At 39.6% G+C, this 15,546-nt stretch overlaps 2 protein-coding genes across 2 annotated transcripts; both read right to left on the bottom strand.

The window, feature by feature from the left end:
- Positions 1–1,155: 1,155 nt before the first annotated feature.
- LOC143863578 (F-box/kelch-repeat protein At1g57790-like) lies at positions 1,156–5,218 on the bottom strand. The gene is made up of 2 exons (XM_077374286.1): positions 4,170–5,218; positions 1,156–2,232 (listed from the first exon to the last, which is right to left on the bottom strand). Exon 2 carries the CDS (start codon positions 2,196–2,198, stop codon positions 1,284–1,286), a length of 915 nt encoding a protein of 304 aa, XP_077230401.1. The 5' UTR covers positions 2,199–2,232; positions 4,170–5,218; the 3' UTR covers positions 1,156–1,283.
- A 6,274-nt stretch (positions 5,219–11,492) lies between these two features.
- On the bottom strand, positions 11,493–15,376 carry LOC143863803 (F-box/kelch-repeat protein At1g57790-like). The gene is made up of 2 exons (XM_077374569.1): positions 14,436–15,376; positions 11,493–12,567 (listed from the first exon to the last, which is right to left on the bottom strand). The coding sequence occupies exon 2, from the start codon at positions 12,531–12,533 to the stop codon at positions 11,619–11,621; it is 915 nt and encodes a 304-aa protein (XP_077230684.1). The 5' UTR covers positions 12,534–12,567; positions 14,436–15,376; the 3' UTR covers positions 11,493–11,618.
- Positions 15,377–15,546: the final 170 nt, after the last annotated feature.

Here is a 15,546-nt window from a genome sequence, read left to right as displayed (position 1 = left end):
AGTTTTCTTCCCTTTTCACTGATTCTAGTTCCAGATATTTAGAGTGAGCATCATTCATCATCAGATGATGCATGCACCTATGACGAAGTGGTAAAGCTGTTGGGATCCATTACACTACCATCCTAAACCCATGAGAGAATTGAAGGAAATGACTCTCCAAACAACGAACCTGACTGTGAATGTTTTTTTTTTCTTTTACTCCAGAGACTTGACAATAGGTGTGGACTTGGGGGTGACTTTGATAATTTATCCCTTGCAATAAAGCTTCCCTAACGAATCTTACAGTTTATTAGTGAGCAAGATCCCAAAGCAATTGTCAAGACTAAAATAGTTGCAACTTGACAATTAATGGTAAGGGAAGAAATGAAAGAAACTACAACGTCTAAGCATGGAAAGGGTTGATTAAAACTGAAGAAGAAAGGAGGTCTTGACATTGGCAACCTAAAGCTATGGAACAAAGCTTTTACAGGAAAATGGCTATAAAGATTTGGCTAAGAAAAAGAAGCAACTTGAAAAAATTAGGTAGGATTGGTAGAAACGAAAGTATAGGTCTCTAGCTAATGAAGTAGTTTTCATTGCAAGGTGATCCATAGGTGTGTCATAAAATGTTCTATTGGAGGTTCAGCTTTGGATATTGAATGATCTATTAGAGGTTTAGTCTTGCATCATCCATTCTTGTTCCTACACTCAAACTACCATCTCTATTGCTAATAGTACTACCAGCACATCTCATCTTTTCAAAGAACTAAAATGAGGAATGCTAAACCACTGAATGTTTGAACCTAGTCACAGTCCCATAATACGAGTCAGAAGAGGGTATGATGATGGAGATCATTGGTCTATATTACCTAATATACAAAGATTTCAAGCTCAACGCTTAACGAATAGTCATCACACATGCAAGACTGAATAATTGCATTCAAAACTCGATCGAGGTAACCAAGTTTTGAGTAAACACAGAATTTATGCATTCTAACTTGAACATCGAGCTTTTTTGGTTTATTTTTATTTGCAATTCACCACATTAAAATAAACGAAAATCGAACTTTTAAACTTTAATATAAATTTCAAATTAAAGATCCAATGAAATTCATGAATAATAACAATCAAAATGATTGAATTACCATTCAAAAAAAATAAATCAGAACTATTGAATTGGATAAAAATCTTATAAACTTTAAAAAAAAAAAGAATTACAACTGAAAAGGAAAATAACTTACGCAATATTAAGTTACCCCTACAAGATAAATATGTTTTTTAAAATGGTTACAAGATAAATATGTTTAGACAGCCGGAATTATAAAAAAAGGTGGAGATAAAGAGCGACGTACATCTGGACAAGGCCAATCAAATAAGATACTTACATCTTCCAAGTCGAATGCACTCAAGCAACCACCATCATCTAGAAAATATATGCAATCCCTTTTGAGTCTTGTTTCGGTTGCAGAGCATGACGTACACATATCTCTACCTAGAAGAAACACACGATCACCCAAGCTTTCAACCTCCACCCAAACCATCGTAGAAAAATCCAACTTGTAAACTTCCAAAAAGTGGACTTCTCGTGTGAACCAACGATAAACCATACGGACAAGAAATAACTCAGATAAAGATTCCATCAGATAATGTTTTACTTGTCTTGCCGCTTGGGGCCATGGAGGTTCCTCTGCTTCTAAAATTCTTAATGTCGAAGGGGCAGTGAAATCAAGAATTGCCAATTTTCCGAAATAAGTCCGAGCATATAATGTTCCATTGCAACTGACAATATTGGTAATAAAGTCTTCCTCAAGTTTATACTCTTGATGGGTCCATTGCTGGTCACCAATTCGACAAAACAACACCAAATATTCATCTGGAGCAGTTAGTATAAGTACACTGTCAGGATCAGTTGGCGGCGATGATAGAATCCATGAAGAGAAGTCATAGGATTCAAATTGAGATGGGGGAAGTTGAATTTTCTGCATCGAGATAGGATTCAGAAGAAAAAAGTCACCAGAAGTCTCATCTAATACCAATAACCAGCCATGAGAAGAGCCAAAACAACGTTTTCGATACATATCGGGTATGTTTATGACACAAGAGACACGTTCAGATAGGCTGAATAAGGATTGGTCTTCTCTATTTTCATGGAAGAAAGCAAACCAAGGTGCGGATTGAGGAGCAAGCTGGGGGGAATGTTTCTGAGTTTGGGCCACCATCTCTCTCTAATGGAACACTATATTGAGATAATATCTACAGAAGAAAAAAAACAAGGAGAAGGAAAATGATATCAGAACGAGCAGGGAGAGCCTTGTATTCTATAACAAGAAAGCAGTAACATAGGTTTTCTTATCACTCTTTTTCTATCAATACAACACAAGCAAGTACAAGAAGAATATTATATTGTAGTGTCTACAACGCCCTTCTGCCAATTATTTTGATCAGTAAAAGTTACTTATTATGGAAGAACAAATATAGCAAACTATCTAAAAGGAGATACATAACGACAATTTTAGAGAGCTGGAACAAGCAACAATGGTTTTCTATAAGGAGAAAGATGAGGAGATCAGAAATCATAAACATTCTTCCCCTAGACGTTCAAGAGATACTTTTCCAAAAAAAGAACCACTATTTATTACTGGTTTTGAAGCTTGGCAAGCCCCGGCTTTTGTTAGCGGAGCTAATTTAATCCCCCTGGGAAGAGAGCTGTAGGTTCCAATGGTGGTGTGTTAGAGGAAGGAAGATCTGAGGGGATTGATTCCTGGGAGGTCGTAAAAGGAAAAAGGGCCACGAGGGTTGATAGGGTTGTGGCTAGGAGACGAGGAGATGGCTTCGGGGATTGGAGGTGCAGCGAATGTAGCTTTCGAAACTTCAAAAAAAGAGCGGGATGCTGGATGTGTAAGAAAGTATGGTCTAATAGAGATTTTAACTTCCCTAGTCAGCCAAGAAGGGTTGGAAAAAGCTTCGGCTCTTTGGGGGCTGTTAATCAGCCATCGCTTCCTCCAAAAAGTGTTTCTCCGATGGTCTCAGAAGGCATTGCATTTAACCTTGAAGTAATTCCATTACAGTCTATAAGTAATGCGGATTTAGGGATTTGGGGGAGGATAAGGGAGGGTTGGTTAGGGGATTTGCCGGCGATGGAGTTATGGTTTTCTCGGAGAGGCGGAGTTTTTCGAGTAGCTGTTCATAAGATTGCTGATTTGGAGATTTTGATCATCTCTGCTATTGGAGTTGATCGTAATAAGCCAATGGAGGTGTGGTTGAAGGCTGTAAATTCCCCTTTTTCTAAAATTTCTTTGTGGGCAAACAAATTTTCGGTGGAAGGGATTAATCGATGGTGGGTTATTGAAGGTGTTCCGCCGGAAGCATGGTGCGAAGAAAATTTCAGAAGGATTGGGGAGAAGATTGGTAAAGTAGTTGTTTTGGACTCGTCTTGCAAATCGGGATCCGGCTACCTGAGGGCTAAGTTGCTTATTTCTGTTGAAGGTAAGTTGGGGAAGGAGCTTTCTCTTCAGGTGTCTATTATGGGTTCTATTAGATGGGTTAGGGCTTTTCAAGAGGAAGAGGCAGGGGAAGAAGTTTCTGATCTTAACCTGGAATTAGATTTTAGAGAGAAGTTTGGGGTTATGGTTGGTTCGGATTGTTCGCAATCTTCTGAGGAAGAAATTTCTCCTCTTGAATCTTAGAGCCAAGAATAAATTCATGTATCACTTCAAAGTCTTAGAAAAACTCAATGACCAACTATAGAAAGAATTGAAACCTTCATCATATTGAGATTGAAAATAATGGGATAATTTCTAAGTAAGACTAGATTGCCTTCACCCGTACACAATTTTTTTTTTTTTCCGAAACTAGGCAAAACATAATACTCAGTCATACAAACCAAAGCTACAAAGAAACTGAAATTGAGTTGGGAATTTAGTCATGATCTCATCTGATTTTTCTATCATTTAGAAATGATGAAACCCAAAACCAAATGAGATTTAAACTGCCTCATCAAAGCTCTTGTGAAACCCATTTGCATATATATATATATATATATATATATATATATATATATATATATATATATATATATATATATATATATATATATATATATATATAATGCGATCAATCATCCTCGCACAGCAAGCATATAGTGACCAATCAAAAAAAAAGATTAAGCATGAGAAGAGAAGCGAAATTACCTTTTTCTTAGCTTTGTCTCTTTTATGACTTGGGTGGAGATTGGATGACGCGGCGATGATGATCGGAGTTGCGGCGAACAATATGATTATATACGATGATGGGCTGTGAAGATGACGGCCAAGTTCCGGCAAGGTCACCGGAATTAACGGAGATAGAGGTGAGCTGTGATTGATATGGGCTGTTATAGAGATGGTGAAATGGGGAAGCAAATGGGTTTTTAAGCTAGATGGTGGAGGCGATGGTGCTAATGACCAGATTGAATGGAGCAGATGGCTGTGAAGTGGAGGTGGGATTGGTGGTTGGATCCCTCTTCTCTCTCACTCTCTCTGTTTTTTTGTAGAAAATGAGAAGCCCCCAAAATATGAGAGGAAGAATAAATGGTGGCTGTGGAGATAAGAAAATGATGGTGGCAATGGTGGATGTGGTTGGATGGGGGTTATAGTGGGCGAAGAAAATGGTCGAACGAGATGGGTTTGGGGCTGCTCTGAATGGGAAAAATAAAAATGGAAATGGGTTTTGAGATGGACAGATCTAATAGTGCGAGTTTGAAGGTGGGTTTGAAGGTGGGTTTGCCGGAGGTGGAGGTGGCTGTGAAGTGTGAAAGGGGTAAGATAGAGGAGGTGGTTGGTGGTGGCTGCTAGGGAGATGCTGCCATGGAGGGAGAAAGGGGTTTGAGATGGGTTAGAGGTGGAAATGGGGCAAAACAGGGGATAGGGTTTGAGGAGATGTGGTAGGAGGTGGGGAGAAGAAGGCGGTCGATGGTGGAGATTGAAATGGGAAAAATGGAGGTGGGTTTGATGGGGGTTGCAAGCCCGGTTGGAGATGGTGGTGGGATTCGGCCGGAGTGAAAATGGGTTAGAGGTGGCTGGCCGGAGGAGGAGCAACCTGAGGTGGTGATGATGGTCAGATCGGTGGAGGTGGTGGCTATGGAAGATGGTGGCGATATTGGACGAGAATGGTGGAGGTGGTGGCCGGTCCTCCTGCTCCTTCCTCTCTCTCTCTCTCTCTCTCCCTTTTCTCCCTTGCGGCTGCAGAAAAAGAAAAAAAATCTCTTGCCCTTCAAACCCTAGTCGATGGATTTTAAACAGGGGAATGATAAAATTCGCCCCCTCTCTTCTCCTAAGACAGCCCTCAATAGTGTAATTATGAGCACTCTCCTGCACACTAAGGGGGGTCCAAGTAGAAAATGTGGCAAAGATTCTCCTCTCTCTACATTGATCCTAACCCTCTAATTTGATCTAATGGCCCTTACTCATTGCTTCTAGAGGAAGTAATAGAAATTTCCAAGGATACCCTCTTGTACATGGGAATTGACATATTTCACCCCTCCTCTGAACTTGCACCACGACACTGTCTTGGCTCGTTCGCCAGGCAAACGCGCTCGGATTTTGATGAAATTTTACAGGGAGCTTGGTGAGACCCTAACCTATTATAGGAACAAATTTGGGACATTAAAACACTAGTTTGATAGGGCTTCTATCATAACGACTCTATTAGGGTTCGGTCAAAATTGGGTGTCTACAATATGCCACTTACAAAAGCGATGTCTGGTATTTGGAAAAACAATCATAATCGCATTTCGCATGGCCACATCCATATCAGTTATGATACAACCAAGAGCCTTGCCAAACATTCATTTTAACCACTCCCTAAACAACCAAATGAATGTCTCTTCCCTCTCATCTGCTAGTAGGGCACACCCAAATAGTGCAGACTGTCTGTGGTGGTTGACTCCGGTAAATGGTGCAAATGGCATCCTGTACCTGTTTGTTTTGTACGTGACGTCAAATACAATTACATCACTGAAGGTTAGGTATGCCTCTCTCGCTCTCGAATCCGCCTAAAACATCGATCTCAAGTTGCCCTCAACATCTACCTCCACGGCAAACTGAAAATCCGGATCTTCTGCTCGTTTTTGTTAGAACCAATTTACTACTGTGACAGCTTCTTTCCCCATATTGTTAGTCCTTTGTTTTCTCAAATGAGACGATACCTGATTTGTTGTGATATCAGAACATGAACCGCCAGAGGCAATATTAATTGCCCTTACAATGGTAATAGGCCCAAATCCTTCACTATGCATTTTGTCCATCAAATTCTTACATGATGCTTTCTTATGGAATGTAGTATGAGAATGATGCAAACGTGCTTTGTTAGGAGAAGTAAGATCATGACAATGATCCTCTACAAAACATCTCACTTCCCATTTCCCATCTTTTGTCAACTTGATGTCCATCTTTGCCTCACACCCCTCTCTTACAATTCAACACCGCTTCACTTCCCTATCAATATCTCTCTTGTCATTCTCATTTTTCCTCCCCTCTTCATCACAAACATAACTCTTCCGTATAGGTTTCCCTGTCTTCATTGAAACTAGTATGCTATCCAGAAAACTTTGGAATATACCAGAAAGTTACAGACTTATAGCCTGCAACTGAGCAAAGCCTAAGCAAATCCCAGTATGCTCTGAAGGAAAGAGATTTTATTGTCTCTAAACAGAGAAAAGCAAGTTTGTAGAAATTTATACTTGCTGGGATTTTTGAAAGTATGTTATTCTAATCTTTTAAATGAGAAAAGTGTTCCAACATGATCGTGTAGATAAGTTATCTACTCTTTCGGCTTAAAAAACAGTGGGCCTACATTGTTTGGGTGATCCAAACCATTCATTTGATAGGTCCTCACATAGATAGGGTGTGCCCAAAAAATCAGCTCAATAAGATCATCCTAACCCTTCGAACTGTGGAGGTAAAAAATGGAATGATTTGTGAAGGTTTATACCCGTCCGTTTTAACCTCCAAAAATCGAAGGGTTGGGATGATCCTATGGGCTGATTTTTTTGTCACACCCTATCTATGTGAGGGCCCATCAAATGAACGGTCCGCATCACCCAAACAATGTGGGCCCCTACTGTATTTTAAGCCGACGGAGTAGATAACTTATGAACGTGTAGGAACACTATTCTCCTTATAAATTTGTCAAACAGAAAATGCTTTGGCTCACCATGCGTGTGTTTTGCGATCTGACTTGGAGAAGTCTATTAAGGACAATGCTTCATTATTTCTTAAAATTGGTACCCTACTATTTTGTTACCCAGCAGACTGAATCCACTGTTCCTGCAGTTGTGTTTGCTAAATTTTGTGGTGGTACACTGCAGCGAGAGAAGATGAGTTGAATGCTACAAACACGTCGGTGGTGGACAATTTCCAGACACAGCTTGGACAGCATATTGGTATTCTTTGCAGAGCTGTTTCTACATCAACGACTCGACAAAATGAGCACCTTCAGTGTGTTGAGAAACTCTGCCAGATTTCCATGATAAGGTATTGGAGTACTTGTTCCTGTCTAGAAGATCTGCCACCTATTCTTTTCTAGTATTTGAATATGATCCCTTATCCAATATTGTTTGTGAGTTATATTTTAGTATTTACACAACTTTAAAAATAGTGATTTGGGTGCGTATTGGCTGGATACCAACTATATGTAGGGGTGGCAATCCAACCGAAACCGAACCGAAAATTCGGTTTCGATTTGGTAAAACCAAACCGATTCAAATTTCGGTTTGGTTTCGGTTTGGTAGAACCAAACCGATTCAAATTTCAAACCGAACCGTTGCCCCCGATTTCCAATGATTATGAGTAAGGGGTGGCGAAATTGGCCGACCCGAGCCGAAACCGAACTGAAAAATCAAATTTCGGTTTGGTTTCGGTTCGGTAGAACCAAACCGATTCAAATTTCGGTTTGGGGGTCAAGCCGAACCGAAACCGAACCGTTGCCACCCCTCACTATATGTATCCAATATTCAAATGTATTGATCTTTATTGTTGCCAACGCATATTCTTTTCTACATATTCCTTTCTATTTTATTTTATTTTATTTTTTATTTTTTAACAAGCATCCATGTTTGAGCATTTTATTGTAAATTACAATGTTTCTTCTATCCTAAACTAATAATGCATTGATTTTATAACCCTCAGACCTTTATGATCATGTATTATTGAAACACCGACAACAATGTAAGATTTGATCATCTTGGCCTTTTTGTTATTGACATTCCTCCGCATTTTGAATGTTTGCCTGCAGTCAGGGCTGGAAGTGAAGAATAAAGTGTCAGCTTCAAGGGATTTGTGCTCATAACACTAATGCCAGCTTAGAGGAAAAGTCATCGCTGGCTTCTTCTAGTTCTTGTTCGCTTGAGCAAGTAAGTATCCATGTTAGGCTGGAATTGATTGAATGATTTTCAGTTCAGGCTTTCATTTCTCTTTTATGTATCCGATTGCTACAAATCTGCAGTGCATGTGCATCAGTTACCAGTGGCTGAAGCTCAAGAAGCAAATTCTAACTTCGATGATCTTCAAGGCACATTATGGAGTTGCCAAGGAGAGATTGCACTCTTTTCTCAGGAATTGCATGAGGTTTGTTCCTTGCTTCCATTAGTTCTGGTCATGGCATTATTCACGTATTTCAAGTGTTTATCGTTTCTGAATTTGATTTCTTTAGAGATTCTATGTGGTTCATCTCCGAGTTCATTGTTAGACTTCTCGATACACTTGGGGGATAATCACGGAAGCTTGAATGCGATGCTGGTAGGGTGCATGAAGTTCAGACAAAAAGCAATGATGATTTTCAGAAGGCATATGAGGTATCATTTCAGAACTCTGCACTCATGAAAATGAATCTTATTCATATTTATCTTATTTTGATCATATTAAGCAGGAGCAGTCAAGTTTTGAAACTGAGAAGCTTTTAGCTGATAAGAGTTTAGTTTCCAATCACATGCTTCAACAAAAAGAACTGGTCTGTATGAGTTTATTACTACTGAATTGTTCTTTTGGTTTCTGGGAAGATGGGTTCACGGTTCCCTCTGCAGGTGGATCGGAGGCTTGTTGGTTTGAGAGATGCTGTTGTTGAGAACAAAGCATTTCTGGATAAGCATGCATCAACAATGGAGGGTTCTCATTTCAAAAAATGAAAATAAAAATGGAGGATTATACACGTAATGCTAAAAGAAAGTGGCATACATAATCCATGGAACGAGGAGAAAATAATGCAAATGAGGGTGCTGATTTGTCTGCAACCAAACATTGTCGCATGGAACAACTCCAACAACAATGGTTAGTTTTCACCAGCAGATGATTTTAAAGAAATAATGATGCATCCGCTCGGTAAGGGCTCGGCTCGGCCAGGCTCGCGAGCAGCTCACAAGCCTTACCGAGCCCGGGTTATATAAAGGGCAATGATATATCCACATCCCCTCATCTTCCGTGGACAGCCCTATCTAGTGTAATTTGACTACTCTTTTCCCACCACGGGGGGTGGTCCAAGCAACAAATGGGGTTCCAAAAAGGAAGTGACATATCTTGCCTCCCCTTTCACTCCCTGGACAATCCTTTTAGTGTGTGTGTGTGTGTGTGTCTATATATATATATATATATATATATATATATATATATATAAAATCCTTAACGAGCCGGCTTGGCTCGGCTCATTAAGGATTCGAGCCGAGCTCGAGCTGAGCCCTTACCGAGCCGAGCTTGACCGAGCTTCCGAGCACGAGTCCAAATTGACAAGCTATATCCAATTAAAAAAGAAAAGACAAGCTATGTTTGTGCCATTATGGTTGTGCTGATATCATTTTCCTAATAAATATACTTTAATGTGCATTCAATCAGGCCTTAAACCAGCTAAATTTGCTATTTAAGGCAAAAACTAACAAAATTGGAGCCAAGTAAACATATTTATAGGGAAATGATTTCTGTGCTCCAGTGTTTTGATAAACATGCGCGCTCCACTTGTTTGTCGTGTAGTATTTAAAGGAATGTCAGAGGATATTACGGTTCTCAAAAAGCTCTTAAAACCCTTTAAATACTACACGACAAACAAGTGAGCGCATGTTTATCAAAACATTGGAGCGCTGAAATCATTTCCCTTCCTGTATATATATTGATTCTTCTCATCTGCAGGCTACAGAAGAGGCCAGATATTTGTGGTTCATTGTCAATATTGGGGGATTGGAGGAAGAATTTAAAGTGTCCTTAGAAAGTGAAGAGGAATGAATAGTACGGAAAAAGTTCTAATAAAAAATTCATTTACAAAAAATAAAATAAATCAAGTAGTGTGGATGATTCAAAGTGTCATCTAGTGAGTGAAATATTGATGGAGAAGAATAGTGTTTTCTTCCCTTTTCACTGATTCTAGTTCCAGATATTTAGAGTGAGCATCATTCATCATCAGATGATGCATGCACCTATGACGAAGTGGTAAAGCTGTTGGGATCCATTACACTACCATCCTAAACCCATGAGGGAATTGAAGGAAATGACTCTCCAAACAACGAACCTGATTGTGAATGTTTTTTTTTTCTTTTACTCCAGAGACCTGACAATAGGTGTGGACTTGGGGGTGACTTTGATAATTTATCCCTTGCAATAAAGCTTCCCTAACGAATCTTACAGTTTATTAGTGAGCAAGATCCCAAAGCAATTGTCAAGACTAAAATAGTTGCAACTTGACAATTTATGGTAAGGGAAGAAATGAAAGAAACTACAACGTCTAAGCATGGAAAGGGTTGATTAGAACTGAAGAAGAAAGGAGGTCTTGACATTGGCAACCTAAAGCTATGGAACAAAGCTTTTACAGGAAAATGGCTATAAAGATTTGGGTAAGAAAAAGAAGCAACTTGAAAAAATTAGGTAGGATTGGTAGAAACGAAAGTATAGGTCTCTAGCTAATGAAGTAGTTTTGATTGCAAGGTGGTCCATAGGTGTGTCATAAAATGTTCTATTGGAGGTTCAGCTTTGGATATTGAATGATCTATTAGAGGTTTAGTCTTGCATCATCCATTCTTGTTCCTACACTCAAACTACCATCTCTATTACTAATAGTACTACCAGCACATCTCATCTTTTCAAAGAACTAAAATGAGGAATGCTAAACCACTGAATGTTTGAACCTAGTCACAGTCCCATAATACGAGTCAGAAGAGGGTATGATGATGGAGATCATTGGTCTATATTACCTAATATACAAAGATTTCAAGCTCAACACTTAACGAATAGTCATCACACATGCAAGACTGAATAATTGCATTCAAAACTCTATCGAGGTAACCAAGTTTTGAGTAAACACAGAATTTATGCATTCTAACTTGAACATCGAGCTTTTTTGGTTTATTTTTATTTGCAATTCACCACATTAAAATAAACGAAAATCGAACTTTTAAACTTTAATATAAATTTCAAATTAAAGATCCAATGAAATTCATGAATAATAACAATCAAAATGATTGAATTACCATTCAAAATAAATAAATGAGAACAATTGAATTGGATAAAATTCTTATAAACTTAAAAAAAAAAGAATTACAACTGAAAAGGAAAATAACTTACGCAATATTAAGTTACCCCTACAAGATAAATATGTTTTTTTAAATGGTTACAAGATAAATATGTTTAGACAGCCGGAATTATAAAAAAAGGTGGAGATAAAGAGCGACGTACATCTGGACAAGGCCAATCAAATAAGATACTTACATCTTCCAAGTCGAATGCATTCATGCAACCACCATCATCTAGAAAATATATGCAATCCCTTTTGAGTCTTGTTTCGGTTGCAGAGCATGACGTACACATATCTCTACCTAGAAGAAACACCCGATCACCCAAGCTTTCAACCTCCACCCAAACCATCGTAGAAAAATCCAACTTGTAAACTTCCAAAAAGTGGACTTCTCGTGTGAACCCACGATAAACCATACGGACAAGAAATAACTCAGATAAAGATTCCATCAGATAATGTTTTACTTGTCTTGCCGCTTGGGGCCATGGAGGTTCCTCTGCTTCTAAAATTCTTAATGTGGAAGGGGCAGTGAAATCAAGAATTGCCAATTTTCCGAAATAAGTCCGAGCATATAATGTTCCATTGCAACTGACAATATCGGTAATAAAGTCTTCCTCAAGTTTATACTCTTGATGGGTCCATTGCTGGTCACCAATTCGACAAAACAACACCAAATATTCATCTGGAGCAGTTAGAATAAGTACACTGTCAGGATCAGTTGGCGGCGATGATAGAATCCATGAAGAGAAGTCATAGGATTCAAATTGAGATGGGGGAAGTTGGATTTTCTGCATCGAGATAGGATTCAGAAGAAAAAAGTCACCAGAAGTCTCATCTAATACCAATAACCAGCCATGAGAAGAGCCAAAACAACGTTTTCGATACATATCGGGAATGTTTATGACACAAGAGACACGTTCAGATAGGCTGAATAAGGATTGGTCTTCTCCATTTTCATGGAAGAAAGCAAACCAAGGTGCGGATTGAGGAGCAAGCTGGGGGGAATGTTTCTGAGTTTGGGCCACCATCTCTCTCTAATGGAACACTATATTGAGATAATATCTACAGAAGAAAAAAAAACAAGGAGAAGGAAAAAAATATCAGAACGAGCAGGGAGAGCCTTGTATTCTATAACAAGAAAGCAGTAACATAGGTTTTCTTATCACTCTTTTTCTATCAATACAACACAAGCAACTACAAGAAGAATATTATATTGTAGTGTCTACAACGCCCTTCAGCCAATTATTTTGATCAGTAAAAGTTACTTATTATGGAAGAATAAATATAGCAAACTATCTAAAAGGAGATACATTACGACAATTTTAGAGAGCTGGAACAAGCAACAATGGTTTTCTATAAGGAGAAAGATGAGGAGATCAGAAATCAAAAACATTCTTCCCCTAGACGTCCAAGAGATACTTTTCCAAAAAAAGAACCACTATTTATTACTGGTTTTGAAGCTTGGCAAGCCCCGGCTTTTGTTAGCGGAGCTAATTTAATCCCCCTGGGAAGAGAGCTGTAGGTTCCAATGGTGGTGTGTTAGAGGAAGGAAGATCTGAGGGGATTGATTCCTGGGAGGTCGTAAAAGGAAAAAGGGCCAAGAGGGTTGATAGGGTTGTGGCTAGGAGACGAGGAGATGGCTTCGGGGATTGGAGGTGTAGCAAATGTAGCTTTCGAAACTTCAAAAAAAGAGTGGGATGCTGGATGTGTAAGAAAGTATGGTCTAATAGAGATTTTAACTTCCCTAGTCAGCCAAGAAGGGTTGGAAAAAGTTTTGGCTCTTTGGGGGCTGTTAATCAGCCATCGCTTCCTCCAAAAAGTGTTTCTCCGATGGTCTCAGAAAGCATTGCATTTAACCTTGAAGTAATTCCATTACAGTCTATAAGTAATGCAGATTTAGGGATTTGGGGGAGGATAAGGGAGGGTTGGTTAGGGGATTTGCCGGCGATGGAGTTATGGTTTTCTCGGAGAGGCGGAGTTTTTCGAGTAGCTGTTCATAAGATTGCTGATTTGGAGATTTTGATCATCTCTGCTATTGGAGTTGATCGTAATAAGCTAATGGAGGGTTATTGAAGGTGTTCCCCTTTTTCTAAAATTTCTTTGTGGGCAAACAAATTTTCGGTGGAAGGGATTAATCGATGGTGGGTTATTGAAGGTGTTCCCCCGGAATGGTGCGAAGAAAATTTCAGAAGGATCGGGGCGAAGATTGGTAAAGTAGTTGTTTTGGACTCGTCTTGCAAATCGGGATCTGGCTACCTGAGGGTTAAGTTGCTTATTTCTGTTGAAGGTAAGTTGGGGAAGGAGCTTTCTCTTCAGGTGTCTATTATGGGTTCTATTAGATGGGTTAGGGCTTTTCAAGAGGAAGAGGCAGGGGAAGAAGTTTCTGACCTTAACCCGGAATTAGATTTTAGAGAAAAGTTTGGGGTTATGGTTGGTTCGGATTGTTCGCAATCTTTTGAGGAAGAAATTTCTCCTCTTGAATCTTAGAGCCAAGAATAAATTCATGTATCACTTCAAAGTCTTAGAAAAACTCAATGGCCAACTATAGGAAGAATTGAAACCTTCATCATATTGAGATTGAAAATAATGGGATAATTTCTAAGTAAGACTAGATTGCCTTCACCCGTACACTTTTTTTTTTTTTTTTTTGAAAGTAGGCAAAACATGGTACTCAGTCATACAAACCAAAGCTACAAAGAAACTGAAATTGAGTTGGGAATTTAGTCGTGATCTCATCTGATTTTTCTATCATTTAGAAATGATGAAACCCAAAACCAAATGAGATTTAAACTGCCTCATCAAAGCTCTTGTGAAACCCATTTGCATATATATATATATATATATATAATGCGATCAATCATCCTCGCACAGCAAGCATATAGTGACCAATCAAAAAAAAAGATTAAGCATGAGAAGAGAAGCGAAATTACCTTCTTCTTAGCTTTGTCTCTTTTATGACTTGGGTGGAGATTGGATGACGCGGGGATGATGATCGGAGTTGCGGCGAACAATATGATTATATGCGATGATGGGCTGTGAAGATGACGGCCAAGTTCCGGCAAGGTCACCGGAATTAACGGAGATAGAGGTGAGCTGTGATTGATATGGGCTGTTATAGAGATGGTGAAATGGGGAAGCAAATGGGTTTTTAAGCTAGATGGTGGAGGCGATGGTGCTAATGACCAGATTGAATGGAGCAGATGGCTGTGAAGTGGAGGTGGGATTGGTGGTTGGATCCCTCTTCTCTCTCACTCTCTCTGTTTTTTGTAGAAAATGAGAAGCCCCCAAAATATGAGAGGAAGAATAAATGGTGGCTGTGGAGATAGAAAATGATGGTGGCAATGGTGGATGTGGTTGGATGCGGGTTATAGTGGGCGAAGAAAATGGTCGAACGAGATGGGTTTGGGGCTGCTCTGAATGGGAAAAATAAAAATGGAAATGGGTTTTGAGATGGACAGATCTAATAGTGCGAGTTTGAAGGTGGGTTTGCCGGAGGTAGAGGTGGCTGTGAAGTGTGAAAGGGGTAAGATAGAGGAGGTGGTTGGTGGTGGCTGCTAGGGAGATGCTGCCATGGAGGGAGAATGGGGTTTGAGATAGGTTAGAGGTGGAAATGGGGCAAAACAGGGGATAGGGTTTGAGGAGATGTGGTAGGAGGTGGGGAGAAGAAGGTGGTCGATGGTGGAGATTGAAATGGGAAAAATGGAGGTGGGTTTGATGGGGGTTGCAAGCCCGGTTGGAAATGGTGGTGGTGGCTATGGAAGATGGTGGCGATATTGGAGGAGAATGGTGGAGGTGGTGGCCGGTCCTCCTGCTCCTTCCTCTCTCTCCCTTTTCTCCCCTGCGGCTGCAGGAAAAAGGGAAAAAAAAAAAAAAATCTCTTCCCCTTCAAACCCTAGTCGATGGGTTTTAAATAGGGGAATGATAAAATTCGCCCCCTCTCTTCTCCTAAGACAGCCCTCAATAGTGTAATTATGAGCACTCTCTTGCACACTAAGGGGGGGTCCAAGTAGAAAATGTGGCAAAGAGTCTCCTCTCTCTGCA

This window comes from Tasmannia lanceolata, unplaced genomic scaffold, assembly GCF_043159265.1.
Source record: "Tasmannia lanceolata isolate RefF3 unplaced genomic scaffold, GAP_Taslan_0.1 ptg000044l, whole genome shotgun sequence".
NCBI lineage: Eukaryota > Viridiplantae > Streptophyta > Magnoliopsida > Canellales > Winteraceae > Tasmannia > Tasmannia lanceolata.
This window is presented reverse-complemented; position numbering and strand designations above follow the sequence as displayed.

Excerpts from the sequence above, each read along its gene's own strand:
- LOC143863803 (XM_077374569.1), bottom strand. The coding sequence starts at position 12,533 with ATGGTGGCCCAAACTCAGAAACATTCCCCCCAGCTTGCTCCTCAATCC.
- LOC143863578 (XM_077374286.1), bottom strand. The coding sequence starts at position 2,198 with ATGGTGGCCCAAACTCAGAAACATTCCCCCCAGCTTGCTCCTCAATCC.